The sequence below is a fragment of the Chlorocebus sabaeus genome, chromosome 17 (assembly GCF_047675955.1).
Source record: "Chlorocebus sabaeus isolate Y175 chromosome 17, mChlSab1.0.hap1, whole genome shotgun sequence".
In the NCBI taxonomy this organism is placed as follows: domain Eukaryota; kingdom Metazoa; phylum Chordata; class Mammalia; order Primates; family Cercopithecidae; genus Chlorocebus; species Chlorocebus sabaeus.
This window is the reverse complement of record NC_132920.1, coordinates 52,925,831-52,945,852: the sequence shown is the minus strand read 5'-3', so window position 1 is coordinate 52,945,852 and position 20,022 is coordinate 52,925,831. Positions and strand designations below refer to the sequence as shown.

The window sequence follows — 20,022 nt, the reverse complement described above, 5'->3', positions numbered from 1 at the left end:
TTGGATTTTCAGAGTAGGGAATAGTCAGCCTGTAATGATAGCAATGATAACGTGTAACAAATAATAGCAGCAGCAGCAGGTGAGTTATATTTCCTGTGTTGGTGTCCCATTGAGATTTGGAGCCACATTGAATGATGTCTAGGTTGGTGATACTCTCAGGAAGTGGGAGGTTTGGGGTTTTCAGTGACATATATTGCAATTCACTGGGTGTTTGAGTGAGCTTGGAAGATTGCCACGTTGGCTATCTCCTGCCTGTACCTCCAAAGCTCTGCTATAGCTGAGACGGGCTTCCCACGTGATGAGTTATCTTTGCCTTTCATGTGAGCTGTAGATGTACCATTGTACTTCCTCATTAGGCAAAGTAATAAGTACTTAACATTTAAACATATGTTGCAACATACTCCACAATCTCAGATATGAGTAGGTCGTATTCATAAATTCTTTCTTAAACAAAAATTATAATTGTGTTTCTGCGGTGGTATAAACTCTCAATTCCCATCAGACAGTTATCTGGGCCGGGCATGGTGGCTCACACTTATAATCCCAGCACTTTGGGAGGCTGAGGCAGGAGGATAACTTGAAGCCACGAGTTCAAGACAAGCCTGGGCAACAGAGCAAGACCCTGTCTTTACAAAAAAAAAAAAAAAAACTAGCCGGGCACCATGGTTTGTGCCTGTAGTCCCAGCTACTTGGAAGGCTGAGACAGGCGGATTGCTTGAGCCCACACTGCAGTGAACTATGGTTGTGCCACTGCACTCCCACCTAGGCAATAGAATGAGATGCCATCTGTGATATTTTTCCCTTGAGTGACAGTTTATTTTTGCAAAGTTATCTCAGCCTATGATCCAGTTTGATATTTTAAAAGAAATTTTCTCTCTTGTAAATAAAATTATGAAGATCACCTTTGAATGATTTGCAAAGGGAAATGAATGTAATCCTATGAGAAGTTCAAAGGACTCTACATTATCTGTGGGAAGAACACATAAAGCCTTTGGTGCCATGCTAGACTACTTTTTAAATTTTAAGTATTTTGCAGAGAGCAATACAATTGCAAAGAATAATATGGAAGCAAACCTGCATTTGGATTTCTTCTCCTCTACTGTCTCTATAGGCTTCTTTCATCGAGACTTAAAGCCTGAGAACCTCCTCTGCATGGGACCAGAACTTGTGAAAATCGCAGACTTTGGTTTGGCCCGAGAAATCCGATCAAAACCTCCATATACAGATTATGTATCTACCAGATGGTGAATACTATTTTTCTCAAAATTATTTAATTGCACTTCTTTAAAAAGATATCATTATGCTAAGGATAATGTTAAAGTCACAAACGTTAACTTTTCACTAAGAGAAACAGTGCAGTCTGAAACACATATTTATAGATGTGTTGGTAGTGTATAAGGTTAAAAATCTTGTGTTCTAAATCATGTTAAAAGAAAACCTATTATGCTTTTCTATAATGTAAATCAAATTTTATATATAGGCCTTCCTGAGGACAACTTCCCAAAAGAATTGTGTAAAATATTTTGCAAAGACCTGTCTGAGAACCATCTAATTGCTATTGTGAAAACTTCGAGACACTGGGAATTTGATTTAAGCAGTTTGCCGTGACCAAGTAGCCTACACACAAGTTGTAGGTTTTTTCCTCCCTCTCCCTTTCTCTCTTAGTTTTCCCTTCCTCTTTCTCTTTTCTCTCTTTTTTCCTAATTCTTACTTTCTCAGTGTTTCTCAAAGATGCCATAGAGAAGTCTCCTGTAGAGAAATGCTCAATAGAAAATATTGTGAACTAGAGAGGCACTACTTGTCAACAGCAGACCACGGCAGTTGCCAAGTTCTCACAATTCCATTACACCACAGTGAACTAGAGAGAAAATAGGAACATATACACCCCCTCACTGAGAACTGATTGTTATTTAATTTAATGTCTGAACGGTGGAAGCAATAGCTAGCAGTTAACCTTTGTTCCTCCAGGTACAGGGCTCCAGAAGTACTCCTGAGGTCTACTAACTACAGCTCCCCCATTGACGTCTGGGCCGTGGGCTGCATCATGGCAGAAGTTTACACCCTCAGGCCGCTCTTCCCGGGAGCCAGTGAAATTGACACGATATTCAAAATTTGCCAAGTGCTGGGGACACCAAAAAAGGTAATGATACAGAACAAAGGCCGGTGGGCCAAAGCCAACAGCCTGCCATGCTCCCTCCACTCAGCCCTGTTCAGCACTGGCACGATTGAGCACCTGCCCATTCTAGACTTTCTCTTGACCTCAGTCATTCTCCACTGCCCACATTCTCAGACACGGCCGACTTCTCTTCTTCCTCCTGTTCTTAAGTATGACATCTGTCATGGCTCCTTCTGTCTTCCTCTCTATATCATCTCGCCTCCCTTGCAGAACTTCTCAGTTCTCGTTGCTACAACTCTTATGCCTATTCAGAAGTCTCCTGAATGTAATCCTTAGCCCCTGGCTCTCTCCATTATTACTCCACTCACATGTTTACAACTCTCTATGGGATTTTCTCCTGACTCCCTCACCATCATCTCAAAGTCATCATTGCCTTTTGTTTACCACCCTACTAGCTTCCTTCTTTCATTCTCCATGTTCATTTGTGATCTGATCATAATCCCAGAGCCCCCACCTTGAAGCTGAATTTCAGCTTTACCTTCTATCTTTCTCCTACTCCCCGTTCCCTTCATCCAAGCAGCTGGTGGGTAAATCCTCTTGAATATTGCCACATTACATATCTCATGTGGCTCTTGTTCCTTCAAGTCCACTGTTGCCATCACAGACTGGACCGCAGTCACCTGCCTGTGTCTAATGGCATCTTCCCCATCTTTCTGCCTTCAAGTATTTTCACTCTGGCTTCTTGTCCAGTCTGTGGCCAGATTCAACCTCCTAAAGAACAGCTCTGGTACTGACTTGCCCTCATAAAAGTATTGGTTGACTCCCCATTGCCCAGCCTCGTAACTCCTATTCCTATCGCTCACTTCATTCATTCGTGTGTGTGACTTGGTTGGCGACAGGGCAGGAGGGATTGGCTTAATGTGAGGAGGTGGGCCTGCCTTTTCCAGGATGCCTTTCTGTGGTTTTTCTGAATCCTGAAGGTTCTGTGTGGTGCTGCCTAGTGGGTGTCCAACTTGGAAGTAAGGATATCGAAGTGCCTGGAATGACAAATAAGGCTGGACTTGAAGCCAAGAGTTCAAGACAAGCCTGGGCAACAAAGCAAGACCCTGTCTTTATAAAAAATAAAAATAAAAAAAATAAAAAAAAACCTGCGATCCTCCTGTCTCAGCCTTCCAAGTAGCTGGGACTACAGGCACAAACCATGGTGCCCAGCTAGTTTTTTTTTTTTTTTTGGTAAAGACAGGGTCTTGCTCTGTTGCCCCGGCTTGTCTTGAACTCTTGGCTTCAAGTCCGGCCTTATTTGTTGAAGTGCCTAGAATGACAAACAGCTGCATGCCCTGAAATTTCCCTGCTTCTGTGCTCTGCACATAACACCCTCTGCCTGAGTGATATCTGTCACATGGCCATCAGTAATCCCCCTCCTCACTGTTTCCCTAATCTCCTCCCCATCTTCATCTGTGTCCTATGTTATTAATATAATTATTTGTGTACATAGTTGTTTCTTAGACCATAAGCTCACTCAGGACAAGGATTTGTTGTACGTTTATTTTCCCAGGTCCCAGCACCATTGCTGGTACAAACCAGATCCTCAAAAAAATTTTTTAATCATTTGAATGAATTACTAATGCCACCTCTTCAAGAAAATTTCCTGAGTCCAATGCTGGAATCTTTCTCCTCTGCATGTCTGTACCTGTACCTCTCTTGCAGCTTTTGTCACTTTTTACTCTGCATTATTACTTTGTTTTTAAATAAATGCTCTTTTCTCTTTTAAGAACAGTAATACTCTTATGCACAGGATTTATATTGGATCATTTTTGGATCTCCAGCAACACTAAGCATATAGTAGGCATTCCAGAACTGTCAAGTGAATGAATGATAAAAGCTATATGTATTGCCACTTGGCTTTAAAAAAGAGTAGAGGAACAATTACCTTAGGCTGTATGTTATAAAATAGTAGAGTGTTAGAACTAGAAGGAACCTTAAAGACCATTTCTTTAGCATTTTCCATCATTCACTCCAGCATTTAGTGTCCCATAGAAATGATGCATGAAAAAGTGGAAAGCTTGAGACTGGATGAAACACCTTTCTTTGCTGCTGGTCTTCACATGTATACTTTGAATTATCAAGTTGAAGACAGCATAGGTAGAGTTTCACAAATTTATTTATCCAGGAACGGGATTTTGTTTTATTTTGTTTTCTCCAAAAGAATATCTCATTTGCAGTTTCAAAAACCTCTGTCTCATGGAACACAGTTGGGGAAATATTAATTTGTTTCAATCCCAAAATCTCAAGAGATGGACTATCTTATGTAAAGATTATTAAACAAGTTGGCAAATCCAGTGTCTTTTCCACTATTCCCCCAATTTCATGATCTTGATAGTCTCTCTATTAATCCAAATCTATGTCTCATTCCACACAGTGCCACGGTAGTGAATGTGGGTGGTTAATGAATGTGGGTGGGTAATGGCATGGTTGCCTTTCCATTTGAGGCACACATGCCAGAATACAAACTTATATCACAACAATTGGCTGAGCAAGATTTTCTATCTTTTCCTTCTTTCAGACTGACTGGCCTGAAGGCTATCAACTTTCAAGTGCAATGAACTTCCGTTGGCCACAGTGTGTACCCAATAACTTAAAGACCTTGATTCCCAATGCTAGCAGTGAAGCAATCCAGCTCCTGAGAGACATGCTTCAGTGGGATCCCAAGAAACGACCAACAGCTAGTCAGGTTTTCTTCCATTTTCTTCTGTTATGGAGTTCATATCTAACTCTGAATAATTTCTATAAATTGCACGGGAAATATTTAGTATTTAGTATTATGGGTGAGGAATAGTACAGAATACCACTAATGGTGTACTATACAAGGTATGAGAACTTAAAATAGTTTGAAACTTACTGGGTATAAAGTAGTTATGATGTAAACAATACAGTTGCTTTGAAAATGGGCATGTATTTCACATGATACATCACCATTTATATGAAAATGGAAATAAACATATATTTATCTGTCTTTGGAGAATGCTTTCAAATCTATTCTCTAAGAGTTTCAATTATATAGTAGTTGGTTTATAAGCCGGTACTGGTTGTTGAAAGGCAACTTCTTGTTATGTAAAGTCCAACTGATTCATGACCTAGAGAGATTGACAGATGAGACAGAGCTAGGATAGTAACTGCACTTAGCATTTCATAGCACTTTACACTGTGCAAATGCTTGAGTATATTTTATATGATTTTTAATCCAATGAAGACTCCATGAGACAGACATTATTGTTTTCAATTCTGTAAGTGAGAAAACTCAATCTTGGAAAGTTTAGGCAATTTGCTGTAATAACTCATCTGCTAATTAGTTCAAATAGTGCAACTAACTACAATTAAACCAACTGACCTGAAGTATGAAGTCAGGCCCACTGATTTCATAGCTCCTGCTTTCCCAATCCATCTTCCCATGGGCCACTTAGACTTAAATAATGAAATATACCCAAAAGAGGTATAGTAATGCTGTGGTCTCTTATCACTCACAGGCCTCTTGCAAGCCTCCTTTTGTGGTAGTTACATCTGGCTCCTTCTCAACTTGTCTCACTGACAGTTACTTTGCTCAGAGGATCAAATAAGCGACCAATTCTAATCAGAGAAGATGATTCAGAAGAAGAAGAGTGATGAGGGTATTTGAAGAAAGTGCCAATGTGGTGGTAGAATTTGTGATAGCTGGAGAGATGATAGTTGGAGGAATAATTAAGGAGTGTAGAAAAGCAATTTTTCCGAAAGCTGAAGGAAAAAAGAACTACAGTTTGGTGTTGTAAGACTTTGGATGGCTCAAGGGTTGGAAAGCTCTCAGGAATGCACTTCTGGTGGTGAAATTCACAACTGGCTGCAGGGCAGAGAAGAAGCTTTTCGATGAACCCAGTTTTTTCATAGATGCATGTAAGAAATGAAAAGAAAAAGATTCTGTAACAAGGAACCAAGAGAGGAATGTATGCTTTTAAGAATAGTGTGAAAAGCTAAAAATACCCCCCAAATCAGTTAAGACTTGCAAAAATGTCTGCGACTACAGAGAAGGCTCTCAAGTTATAATAGATGCTAGAGTCTGGGACCTCTACCAGGCTATTCCCATTAATTGCCTCTGTATCTACACTTGCATATAATCATTACAGATGATTTAACTGTCCCAGGCCTACTCAGAAAGATTATGTTATGCTTAATAACTTTCATTCAAAAAGACAAGAGAATACAGGGAATATTTCAGAAAGAATTGTAAACCCCTAAACTTTAAGTTATCTCTTGGCCATCCAGAAAACTCAGTTATCCAGAACAACTGACACGGTATTGTTCTTGATAGGGAAGGGTTAACTATATCATGTGTTACACTCCTGGCACTTTTGGGATAAAAGCATATGTGCCTGCTTATTTTGTACTCAATTCTTCAGAGTCTTCCAGGATCATTATGTTTGGCTCTTTCGGTTTTATATTATTTTTTTCTTCTGTGGAATGAGGAAATAGGCTTGGAAGGATGAAATACCCTATTTAAGACACATAGCAAATAAGTTACAAAACCAGGATCTGTGTTGATCCAGAATGCTTTTTAGAAGTAGCCAGGGTAACAGCAGTGTAACTGACTACTATATATAAATAACTTTGTGTTGCAATCATTACATATATTTTATGGTATCTTAGATAAGAAAAATCACAAGAGGTGTTAAAAATTCAAGATGCTGTTTTCTAGTTGGGCTAAGAAACAGTAGTAAACTGGTCACAATGAAATATAGCCCAGTAATCAAGACAGTGGTAATTTTCCTGGCTAGATTTTTCTCCTAAAGCCTTTTTTGTCATTCCAGGCACTTCGATATCCTTACTTCCAAGTTGGACACCCACTAGGCAGCACCACACAGAACCTTCAGGATTCAGAAAAACCACAGAAAGGCATCCTGGAAAAGGCAGGCCCACCTCCTCATATTAAGCCAGTCCCTCCTGCCCAGCCGCCAACCAAGCCACACACACGAATTTCTTCACGACAGCATCAAGCCAGCCAGCCCCCTCTGCATCTCACGTACCCCTACAAAGCAGAGGTCTCCAGGACAGATCACCCAAGCCATCTCCAGGAGGACAAGCCAAGCCCGTTGCTTTTCCCATCCCTTCACAACAAGAATCCCCAGTCGGTGAGCAGCCCAGATTCACCAGTGAGCTTCGTGTCTGTTTATTCCTCTTCTGACGCCATTATTGGGTGAAATATTTTCTTTTTCAGTATACAGAGTGCAATCATGGTAGATTTATGTTTGCAACAGGATGGAATTGTAAAAAGACCCTTGGCTTTGGAGTGAAAGATCTAAATTCAAGTTCTGGCTGTGCCTGTTAATAACGTTGTCACTAATGGGGGCAGTGTAGGGTAGTGGTTGAGAGCTGGCTTCTGCAGCCAGACTGCCAGGGGCTCAAATCTCAGCTCTGCTGTTTAGTAGCTTGATACTTGTGCAAGTGATCTGGCCGCTCTGCTCCTGATTTTCCTCATCTGTAAAATAAGGATAATAATAGTACTTACCTGATACAATTGCTTTGAGGACTAATGAGTTAATACTTGAAAAGACTGTAGAATAATACCTGGCACCTAGTTACAACTCTGTAAAGGTTAGTAATTGTTATTAACCCCTATGGACTCAGTTTCCTCATTTGTAAAAGGAAGATTATAGTACATGTCTTACCTACCAGACAGGGTTGTTCATAAGGATCAAAGGTCATGATGTTTTTAAGATGGTTTGAAAAGCATAAAGTGCCGTATTAATATTTTTAGATTGTTATCCACATTATTGCTGTTAATCGATACTGTTAATGCTAGGCTATTAACTGAGCCCAGATCTTTCTGCTCCTCTTGGGCTGGTTTTCAAAAGAAAACAATGAGTGTTAGATTTAATAAAATAATAACTTGACAGGGGGTTCTATTTTTCATTAACTTTGCAGTGCTGTCTGAAGAGGCCAACTGTCTATCCTTTATGAAAAAGTGGCACTTTCTGTGTCAGGTAGTATTTGCTGAGTGCTGGCTCCCAACCACTGCGATGTGAGACACTGCCAGAAGCTGCAAGGGTGGTATCTCTGGCCTGCTCACTTAATTGCAGCGCACAGTTTAGAAGTGCTGTGTGTATGGAAATGTCCTGTTGTAGCTAATTCTTTATAGCTAAGAGATAGTAACCATATCTAATGAGAAGGCAAAAAAAACATTGTTTGCATTGATTTCTATAGAAGGACAAGCTAACTGACATCTTAACCTTAATTTCTTACATCCATATTTTTAACAGTGGAGATCGTATTAACTCATCTAGGATGAGACTGAGTATGAATTTAGCCATCTTCCTGGTGTGTGAGAAGTATCTTAAAATTTTTTTTATCCTTATTTTATACAACTTTAACATTCTCCATGGATGGCAGCCGATGTGATCCGTGAAGGATGAGTGAGACAGAAAGACTGGGAATGTGTTTTCCACAGTTGCCCCTTCAGATAAGTCATGTTATGCCCCAGGAGCCTCCTTTGCGTAGCAGAGGAAGTTCAGAATGGATATTACTCATGGATGAATTCTGTTAATGCCATATATTGCTTCCCCCCAACCCAATTTGTTTACACAGAAAATCACAGCTGGCCTGGAGCACAAAAATGGTGAGATAAAGCCAAAGAGTAGGAGAAGGTGGGGTCTTATTTCCAGGTCAACAAAGGATTCAGATGATTGGGCTGACTTGGATGACTTGGATTTCAGTCCATCCCTCAGCAGGATTGACCTGAAAAACAAGAAAAGACAGAGTGATGACACTCTCTGCAGGCAAGTGTGCTGCTTACATTTGTAAACAGACTGATTCTGGGATTTGTGAGATTATCGGTATGTATCTGATGATACACACTGTCTCTCATGCTGACCCAAGCCATGCTTTCTTCATTCAGGTTTGAGAGTGTTTTGGACCTGAAGCCCTCTGAGCCTGTGGGCACAGGAAACAGCGCCCCCACCCAGATGTCATATCAGCGGCGAGACACGCCCACCCTGAGATCTGCAGCGAAGCAACACTATTTGAAGCATTCTCGATACTTGCCTGGTAATATAAATGACTTGGCTTTACTTTGATTATTAATAAGAAACCCTGTCCTTGCAATCACACATTCACGAAGGTTCTGTTTTAGAAGGCAGATACTAGGGGGCTTCCCTTCAGAACTGAGGGGAACGTCATAGAAATATTTGCTGAAGCCCAAGCCTCACTTTTTGTTTCTGTTTTTTTTTTTTTTTTTTTTTTTTTTTTTGAGATGGAGTCTCTCTATCGCCCAGGCTGGAATGCAATGGTGCCATCTCGGCTCACTGTAGCCTCTGCCTCCTGGATTCAAGCAATTCTCCTGACTCAGCCTCCTGAGTAGCTGGGACGACAGCTGCCCGCCACCATGCCCGGCTAATTTTTATATTTTTTAGTAGAGACAGGGTTTCACCATGTTGGCCAGGCTGGTCTTGAACTCCTGATCTCAAGTGATCCACCCGCCTCCGCCTCCCAAAGTGCTGGAATTACAGGCATTAGCCACCGTGCCTGGGCCCAGGCCTCACATTTTTATCTTTTATAGCCACCCAAGATAAGAAATATGGTATAGGAAACTGGGTCCAGCCTCCAGGGAGGGAGGAACTGGCAAAAGCTGGGCAGCATGTCTGAGGCTCCTCTACCAGACCAGGTTTAGGGGAAATGGCCACTAGGGAAACCAGGGTGGGAGCTTAGTCACACCATCCTGGCAGTACTACAGGGGTTAAATGTCAATGCTATAGTTTGGTGGGTACCCAAGCCTCTCTTCTGATTTTCTATATTCCAAACTTACAGCATTAGTGAATCATTCATTCAGTACACATGTATTAAGCATCTACTGCGTGCCAAGCACTGCGAATATTATTGTAAACAAAACAGCCAGGCAGGGCCACTGGGTCACGCAACTCTGGGGAATTCCTTCACTCTGTAGTCTACACAGTGGCTTTATACAGCAGCTTTGCAGACAATATCCTCACCCTCACACAGCTTATATGCTAGTGGTGGGAGAGAGACTTTAACAAATAGACACACAGTCATCACAGATTGTTAAAGAATGGTCTCAATAAGCAACTTGGCTGGGCCCCCAAAGACTGAGAAGGAACCAAATGTGCAGAGAGCTGAGGGCAGAGCACACCAGGGAGAGAGTAAACAGTGAGTGCAAAGGTCTGGAGGCAGGAGAGGGCTTGTCTTGTGAGAGGAATAGCAGAGGCCAGTGTGGCCAGAGTTTAGTGAGAAAGGAGGTGACGTAGTGTGTAGTATGAGGCATCTTTTGGGGCCTTGTAAGAAATTTGGATTTTGCTTCATGAGCGATGAGAAGTCCTTGAAGGGTTTTAACTGAAGGAGTGATGTGGTTGTATCAACACCTGTGTGCTGAATAGGGGAGGGGCCAGCAAGCTGCAGCTGTCGTCCAGGTGTGAGGGGGTGGTGGCACAGGCTGGGGTGCAGTCAGAAGGGAGGAATGGGGTGAGAATGGCAGGCCCTCTTGATGCATGAAATTCCTACCCTCTGATTGGGAATGTGGCTTCTAAAGATTGCTAGACTTCATCAGGATTGGCATTTTGTTCTTAGAAGACTGGCCTGACAGGCCCCAGGGTGAGCTGGAAGAAGAGAGATCCAGATGACAGGTATAGAGTGATCCAGTATGAGGGGCCAAGCCTTGAATTACAGTGACCACAGGCAAAAAGGAGCAGGGAGTGAATCAGAGAGCTATTTTATTTCTTTTTGGTTGTAGGGGAAGAAGAAGAAGGATAAAGGGGGAATTTAAACCTTCAGTTCTGGAAAAAAGTCGCAGCGCCTGTGGGAATGGGAGTGATCTGGATGAAAAGTGGCTTTTGTCTTGAGGTCAGGGTCAAGGCAACCCTGTTCTGGGAGGCCTTGGGTGTGAGAGAGAACAGTTGGTGAGGGTTCCTTGTATATATCAGAGTCATCAGCATACGATGGCAGTAATGGTCCGGGTCGGGTGAGAATATGGAACCCTGGGGACAAGACAGAAAGAGGAGAACAGAGGGCTGCAGAGTTGGAGGTTGGGGTTGAGGGATGGAGAAGAAACTGAAAAGGTGACTGAAAGGAAGTGGTCTGTGAAGGGGAAGAACAGCATGTCCAGTAGCAGTGAAGCCCAGGATGGCACCAGAGGGTCAAGATGTGGGACAGGTCCATTGGTAGAAGCATAAGAGGCCTCTCTTGGGCCACCCACCAGTGAGATATCTTTCCTCGGACATCTGTCAGATGACAGCATCACAGTCAGTTTTTGCTTTGATTAATGCGTCATACAGAGGTTTTTGACAAATTGAGTTCTGCATTAATTTTATCTTTGTAGTCTGGTGTAAGATTCATTGTGTGTTTTGCATTTTAAAATCATTTCTTCTCTATTAGGCATCAATATAAGAAACGGCATACTCTCAAGTCCAGGCAAGGACTTTATTCCACCTAATCCATGGTCAAGTTCTGGCTTGTCTGGAAAATCTTCAGGGACAGTGTCAGTAATCAGCAAAGTAAATTCAGGTGAGTAATGATCATTAACCCCTAAATGGCAAAAAGCAAATTCCCTGGATGCAGCAAGGTGGGCAAAAGGAGCCATGGGACAAGCTTTGGAAGCACAGGGGCCTTTGTGGTCTGAAAGCTCAGTCCTCTTTTCCAGCCCTATCCTCCTCTCTTTCTTGGCAGCAGTCCCTTGGGACTCAGCCAGCTCCCATGGGAGTCTGCCTTCAAGGGCAGCTGGAGAGTAGAGCATAGTCTTTGCTGGCTCAAGGGGAAAAGAAAAATACCTTTACAGACTCCTGCTAGGCCTGACAGCTAAGGCCCTGGCTGCAACAGACCCTCCTCCTGAGGTGGAAGTCACCCTTGGCTGTGACTGCCTTGTTCCAGCCCGTCCCCTCCTTCTGATGACCCAGCCGCAGGCCCAGAGTATCAAGATCCTTTCTAGTTGGAAGGTGGACAGCTTGGAAGACCCTCCCCACTTGTTTTGTTAAATGGATGAATGAATTTCCTGAGTCCCAAGGCTGACCAACCCTGTTCACAGTAGAGGCATTTCCTGCATCATTTTTCCCTCATGCAGGCAGCCCCTGCTATGTGCTGCTTCCCCTCTGCACTTCCAAGTGCACTGCCTTCATCCATTAGGTGTTTGTTTACTTTAAGGAATACAAAAAAGAAGGAGATAATATAGCAACACCTGTGTAGCCATCACCCAGCTTAAGAAGTCAAACTTTGGCCAGGTGTGGTGGCTCATGCCTGTAATCCCAGCACTTTGCCCGGCTGAGGCTGAGGCAGGCATATCACTTGAGGTCAGGAGTTTGAGACCAGCCTGGCCAACATGGTAAAACCCTGTCTCTACAGGCGTGGTGGCAGCAGGCCTGTAATCCCAGCTACTGAGGAGGCTGAGGCAGGAGATCACTTGAACCTGGGAGGCAGAGGTTGCAGTGAGCCAAGGTCGCACCACTGCACTCCAACCTGGGGAGATTCTGTCTCAAAAAAAAAAAAAAAATGTTAAACCTGGCAAATACACATGAAGCCCAGTGTCTGTGCCTTTCCCGCCTCCCTGCTTCCCCTTACCTCCCCCCATGCCAGCCTGATCGACTGTTTATTTAGGTTTGTATAAACTTCATAGTGTGGTTTTGCAGGTTTTAAAATTTATTTGAGCATAATCTTGGATTACTGCTACATGTATTTAAATAGATATATGTGTAGCAATTATAGAGATATATATCATATATTATATAACATATACATCTATACAACACCGTAACATTATTTATATAGACCATAATTTATGTATGCCTTCTCTTCTTGATAAATACATAAGTTGATTGCAATTTTTGCTATTAGAAAGAGTGCTGAAATGATTATTGTACCCCTATTGTTATGCACATGTGTGAGGATTCCTCTGGGTACGAGAACTAGGAGTCAACATTTTATTTTATTTTATTTTATTTATTTTTATGTATTTATGTATTTTAAGATGAAGTCTTGCTCTGTTGCCCAGGCTGGAGTGTAGTGGCGCAATCCTGGCTCACTGTAACCTCTGCCTCCCTGGTTCAAGCAATTCTCCTGCCTCAGCCTCCCGAGTAGCTAGGATTACAGGTGTGTGCCACCACACCCAGCTAATTTTTTTTTTTTTTTTTTGTATTTTTAGTAGAAACAGGTTTCACCATGTTGGCCAGGCTGGTCTCGAACTCCTGACCTCAGGTAATCTACCCGCCTTGGTCTCCTATTGTGCTGGGATTACAGGTGTGAGCCACCATGCCCGGCCAGAGTCAACATTTTAGGTTAAAGGGTGGGCTCATCTTCAGCTTCACAGATATTGCCAAACTGCTCTCCAGAGGGATATGGGAGTTGCTCTACATCCTTGATGACACTTGGTACTGTCAAGACTAAAATTTGTGCTAATCTGATGAGTGTGAAATGGTATTCTATTGTGGTTTAAACTTGCATGTCCTGTTTACTAATGAGGTTCATCACCGTTTCTTGTGTTTATTGACTATAAGTTTTTTCTCTTTTGTGACTTACCTGTTCAAATTCTCTTCCCATTTTTCTTCATATTTCTTCATTCACCAGAGTGCAAAATACACCCCACCTGACCAACACAACTCCTCACACAGGCATTCTAGACTGTGTTTCCTACTCTGCCTTAAGCAATTGCTGAAAAGGCTCTGTGTTGTGGAAACAGAGCAACTCTACCACTTACTGACTTCTTAATGGTTAGAACTTCTGTTTCTATAAAGAGCAATAATAGCAGTCTTCATTATTCCATGTGTACCTTTAAGCCTAAATAATAAGAATTATATTCATACACCTATCCAATCTTAATTGATTATCTGCTATATGCAAGGCATTCCGTTATCCTCCCCAGAATACAAAGATGAGTAGCATACAGTCCCTGCCCTTAAAGCACTCTCATGTGGAAATGACATAAAAAGTGAAGGTATTTAATATTTTAAAAAATGGTTAATTTTTCTGATGTGGATAAGAATATTTAGTGTGTAATTACTTGTCACAGCTAAATAATTGAATATAACGTGTGTTATTTATATGTACTGTTATTTATATGTACTGACATGGAAGGACAACTATACTATATTATGGAGTGAAAAAAGCAAATTTTAGAACAGTCTACATCTACTTTTACAAAAGAAAATAAAGAACAAATGTCACCTTTCCCTTTTTTAAAAAAATTTCACAACCAACCCACCCTCTATTTGGTTGCCCCCACGGAAGCAGCACTGTCTTTGACCCTTGCAGTCTTTCTGACAGGGTGATATGGTGGGATGCTTGGCTCTGAACCCATTTTCATCATGATTTGCTCTTTTCCCTAAAAGTAAAAACTTAGTTTGTTATTGCTCTGCAGTGCTGTTATTTAACCTTGTTGGTGTCCTGGGTACATGTCTTTGTAGTAAAGAGCTTTTTGCTTTTGCAAATCAGTTGGTTCCAGCTCTACAAGTTCTAGTGGACTGACTGGAAACTATGTCCCTTCCTTTCTGAAAAAAGAAATCGGTTCTGCTATGCAGAGGGTACACCTGGCACCTATTCCAGACCCTTCCCCTGGTAAGTTGTATTTTAAATTATTCATGGATTGACTCAACAAATGGCTACTCAACAACTGCTTTGTGCCAGGCATGTTTTAGGCCTGGGATCCACCAATAAATGAAACTTGCACTCTACAGACAATAAGTAAGCGAAATAAGTGCTATATAATATATAGTAAGTCAGATGCTTACTGACTTAGTGCTAAGGAGAAAAATACAGCAGACAGGAGGTAGAGATTGTGGGGGCTGGAGTGTGGGGTACAGGTTGCAATTTTAGATAGAGTAGCTAAAGAAGAGCTCACTGCAAAGGAGTTGTTGAGTAAAGACCTGGAGGAGGTGATTGAGCAAGCGTGCGTTATGAGTGAGGCTTTTCCAGACAGGAGATTCCTCTGTGCTTGAGCTTTGAGGCAGAACTAGCCTGGCAAATTCAAGGAGCATCAAGGAGGCCAGAGTGCAGGAGTGACAGGAGTGAGAAGGGGAGTAGCAAGATGAGGTCAGGGGCGATATGATGCCTGTAAGCACATTGCCATGGATTCTGAGTGACGTGGAGTCCCTGGAGTGCTTTGAGTCCATAAGTGAGGTGATCTGACAGCCATCTCCACAGGCTCCCTCAAGCTGCTATTGTCATGAGACTGAAGCAAGGGCAAGGTAGGAAACAGGGAATCCAATTAGAAGGACGTTGAAATTATCCAGGTAAGAAATGATGCTAGCTTGGGCCAGCGTGGCAATAGTTCAGTTGGTAAAAAGTTACCAGGTTCTGTAAATATTTGGAAGGTAGAACTAATAGGATATCCTGACAAATTATATGTGGGATATGAAAAAAAGAGGGGTCAAGAATGATGCCATTATTTTTAGCCTGACAACTTTAAAACGTTGTCTTTAACTGCAGTAGAGAAGATTATAAGTAGGAGACAAGATGCTCCTCTTGAATGAACTCCTTATTTTCTCATGTTTTTGTCACCAAAATGCATTTATTTGCACTTTACTTGCATTGGCCCCATATCAGTCATGCCGGCCTTTTTCTTTCATTGCAGGTTATTCCTCCCTGAAGGCCCTGAGACCTCATCCTGGGCGACCATTCTTCCACACCCAGCCTAGAAGCACTCCTGGGTTGATACCACGGCCTCCAGCCGCCCAGCCAGTGCATGGCCGGACAGACTGGGCTTCCAAGTACGCGTCTCGGCGATGACTATCTGCCTTGGTGATGAATCTCTTCATAGGGAGAAGCAGGACACTTTCCCTCAGCTGACTGGTGTTCTTCCTGCAAGATGTACAGAGGGCAGAAAAGCAAATCAACACTTTATAGTTATTCTTCTGAACTAAGACATGTCAATATTCTTTTTTAAAGTTTTTTTTAAAATATTGATTTGAATGCAGTACGCTTTTTTGTATAAAATTATTTTATTCTAAAACTGGGTCCCATTATTTTCTTAAACAACAGCATTTTGTATATATGGATTATGTTTTAGCATTTTATACAGTCAACTTTGTAATGAACTTTTTAAAGATTAATTGATTTTCCTTTGGGGTTCCAGATAATATTTTCTACAGACTTTGAAAAATGTAATAATATTAATGCAGTATTGCAACAGGGGTGCAATTTAAGGCTATGTGATAGAGGGTTATTTACTCAGTATGTGCAGATATTTATGAAGTGGTTACATTTTAAGTGTGGCTCACTAGGTACTTCAGGCCTTCTTGGACTGTTGTTAGAAAAGTGATCCTCTGCTTTTCTTAACAGGTCATTGGTTTGATTTTTGGATACCACTCTGCTATTCTGAAAGGACTATTATATAATTCACTTTGTTTTACTTTTGTTCCCCAGATGAAAGAACTCTAAGTAAATACGTTTTAAAAAACTATTTCAACACCCTTTAATGTGGTCGCAGATATCAGATGAAACCAACCTTAATCATTCTATGCCATTGTATTCTAATTTATTCCACTTTTGAAATCAAGTTGTATGTGTACCAATAAAAGGAGAGCTTTTTGTTTCAAAAGGCTCTCAACATGAAGCTTAACACAGTCAATCAAACTTACATTCCTGCCAAGATGCATGGCCAAAAATCTAAGTATCAAAGCAGCAGAAAGTTTTTGATTATAGTAACTGAGATGGAATTTTGCACCTAGCTCAGTTCTCCAGATCTGGCTAGGAGCAGTCAATGACTAATCTTCTGTCCTAGCCAAATTCTCAGGACAATTTGGGGAGCAGAAAGAGTTATGGCAGAGGTTCCACTCATCTACGAAGTCACAGTCACGTGCCACATTTGATCTCCTAACCCTGGTGTAGTTTCTTTCAAGAATGAGAACTCTATTTGTTGGGCAGAGGCTGTTCCATTGAGAGGAATGTTTACAGCAATTTTGAAAATGACAAAGCCAGTTTGGAGACAGAAAAAGACAAAAGGTCCAGTCTCATCCACCTCTATATGGTACATTTGCCTCACTTATGGTTGCCTTAAAGGCAAGAGGGAAGGTCACCATCAGTGAACGCAATGCAGTCTGAACAGTGTATTGACTCATATTCTCCTAGGGCTCAAACTACTTTCTTGGTTCCAGGATAATGACAAGTTGAACCATATGTAAGTAATCTTTTTGTTGTTGTTTTTGAGACGGAGTCTCACTCTCGCCCAGGCTGGAGTGCAGTGGCGTGATCTTGGCTCTCTGCAACCTCCATCTCCCAGGTTCAAGCGATTCTCCTGCCTTAGACTCCCGAGTAACTGGGACTACAGGTGCCCGCCACCACGCCCAGCTAATTTTTGTATTTTTATTAGAGATGGTGTTTCACCATGTTAGCCAGGATGGCCTCGATCTCCTGACCTCGTGATCCATCCTACTCCACCTCCCAAAGTGCTGGGATTACAGGCATGAGCCACCGCATCCAGCCAAGTGATCATTTTTATAGGTTAAAATGATAGGTGAAATGAATCTAGACACTTTCATATGGTTCAACCTAATGACTTGGTAAATTATTGCTTTGGTATATTAATAATATGTTGCATTCATTCTGAACAAATTACCATGGCTTCCAAAGAGCCTTAACCTAAAATCAGAGAGTAATTTACGCTTTGGAGAATCTGACTCAAAAATATACTTGACCAAGCACCATGGTCCCTAGGGGCATGAGAAAAGCACATAATGGATGTGGATGTGATAGGTGGTCTTTTCCTGTTGACAAGCTGGCAGCAAAGCTTCAGAAAATATATATGCAAGCACAATTTGAAGCTGAATTCATTTCTGTATTATATTCTCAACTCATTATCTAAAGCATCAGAAAATGTGTTTTCAGAGATGAGTCCTTTACTATAAGGTTAATATTTATTTTCATTTTCTGTATTATATATGAAAAGTAAATTAATGTGAAACCTTGCCCAGCTTGCTGGAAAGCAGGTTTTAAATTGTAAATATTCCTTAGAGGAGCAAATGGATTGTTTAATACCATAGTCTCAGTAATCTAGCTTATATAAGGTCATTACATTTTTTAATTGAAAAACCTAGTTACCTGATTATTACACATTATAAAATTGCTTTTCTTCTAATACTTTATAGGGCCCAACTTCAGAAAATACTTTGCTTTCTTCCTTTTACACTTTCCTTTGTTTACCAGCAAACAGCTTCCCTGGGGAAGCCAAACATATTCATAAAAAAATCAAGTAGCTGATGTGCAGTTGAGAAAAACTAAAAGATGGAGAAAACAAATTCTAACTAGCAAATGCTGTGAAGTACTCTTCCTCCCCCTCTCTGAAATGGGTAAAGGACCAATTGTGTAAAAAACCTATGCGCTATAGAAGGGAATAGTAACCATTTCTTTTGTCTCTCTGTTTTTGTTCTGACTGAGAATCTGTGCAGCCATTTCTTGTTATATGAAAACAAAATGCTACTTGTGACCTCTATTTTTTGTTACTGTAGAATTATAAAATGTAATGTAAGACACCAACAGAAATGATATACCTGTAACTGTACCTATCAGGACTATACCTCATTTACAGTCAGAAAGCTTACTGGGACGTCAGGAAATGATACAGGGTTGGTTCTCATTTCGTGCTGAAATGAGACAGAAGTTCAGTGACAAAGGTGCGCTGTGGGGGTATCGAGGTCCCCCAGGTAGAGCCAGCAGAGCAGGGAAAACTGCATTTGCATAAAAACTACTCTTAACATGATTGTTCATTTTACAGTAAAATTCCATTAATTACCAAGCCCTCACCCAGCTCATGTATGATAAAATTTATGTTGGAAGAAACTTGATTTTCAAATAATTTTTTAAATGTATCTCTTGCCTAAAGGACTATATACATCTAATATGGTAACACTATGTCATCTTCTGGAGTTATCAAAAATTGTATGCAATCAAGACAACACAAAATAAGAATTATTTTATTTTTAAGTGCACATACAGGTACTGTTGGAGTTGATGGGCACCATGCTTTCTCATGAAGTAGCATTTCCCTACCATCAAGCCATTGTTTTGTGCCATTCAGCAGATGAAAAAAAGGACTTTATGCTGTACATTTCAGTTCAGTGTATGACCAAAAGCAATATGTTTATAAGAAGATGTTTGACATACTAATTATTTTATATCATTTAAACCATACTGTAGCAACATAATATATGTAGCTAATTTTTAGAATTATTTTTACAATTTCCAACCAAATGTACTGTACTGTTATATAATTTATTGTGAGGATCTTCTCATGGAAACCATTAGGAAGACAAACTGGAGGTAAATATCACATTAATCTCTATTATCAATTTCTTATAGACACTGTGCTAATGTGAATTTTAAATGACCTGCATCAAGTCTTCTGATTTCAGATAACTCAGTACAGATAGCAATTAGTCACCTGATTTGATTACAATGGAGTAACTGACAATATATTTATTTATAAAGCAAATATTCATAATAATGAGAAGAATTCAGAGTAACCACTTAAGCAAGACCCTTCTGAAATAAAAATGTTGCTTTTTAAATAGTTTGTCCTAAGGTGTTTAAAAATGTCAACCTTATGTAAGGAAAAATTTCCTGCTCCAAATAAAGTTGAAGTTTAAGAAAAATTGATTTGAGTGTTCTGTTTTTGTTTTCATGTTCTTCCATTAGTGTTTTCTAATTTTTGTCCTTTGTTAGTTCATTTGGAACTTTGATGTTTTATAACTTCTCCTGAATGCTTAGTATCGTGTTACTGCTATGAAATTAGATGCATACACTTTGAGTAGCAGAATGAAGAGTTATCCTGCAATGTGGAGGTTTTTTTAAAATTCAGCTTTTAGAAAGTTAGGCGTCTGGAAGTGGTGGCTCATACCTCTAATCCCAGCACTTTGGGAGGCGGAGGCAGGAGGATCCCTGGAACCTAGTAGTTGGAG

General features: G+C 40.9%; 1 protein-coding gene across 2 annotated transcripts in view; it reads left to right on the top strand.

The window, feature by feature from the left end:
* Positions 1 to 19,720, top strand: part of CILK1 (ciliogenesis associated kinase 1) — a 39,746-nt gene extending 20,026 nt beyond the window's left edge. Inside the window, exons 5-13 of one of the 2 annotated variants that reach the window (XM_007972240.3) lie at positions 1,112 to 1,244; positions 1,969 to 2,140; positions 4,680 to 4,847; positions 6,952 to 7,272; positions 8,726 to 8,916; positions 9,036 to 9,184; positions 11,522 to 11,650; positions 14,564 to 14,686; positions 15,702 to 19,720. In XM_007972240.3, coding sequence (XP_007970431.1) covers positions 1,112 to 1,244; positions 1,969 to 2,140; positions 4,680 to 4,847; positions 6,952 to 7,272; positions 8,726 to 8,916; positions 9,036 to 9,184; positions 11,522 to 11,650; positions 14,564 to 14,686; positions 15,702 to 15,856 — 1,541 coding nt within the window. In that variant the 3' untranslated portion in view covers positions 15,857 to 19,720. Of the gene's footprint in view, positions 1 to 1,111; positions 1,245 to 1,968; positions 2,141 to 4,679; positions 4,848 to 6,951; positions 7,294 to 8,725; positions 8,917 to 9,035; positions 9,185 to 11,521; positions 11,651 to 14,563; positions 14,687 to 15,701 lie in introns of both variants that reach the window. The other variant, XM_007972237.3, reaches the window with a different exon arrangement.
* The last annotated feature ends 302 nt before the right edge of the window (positions 19,721 to 20,022 follow it).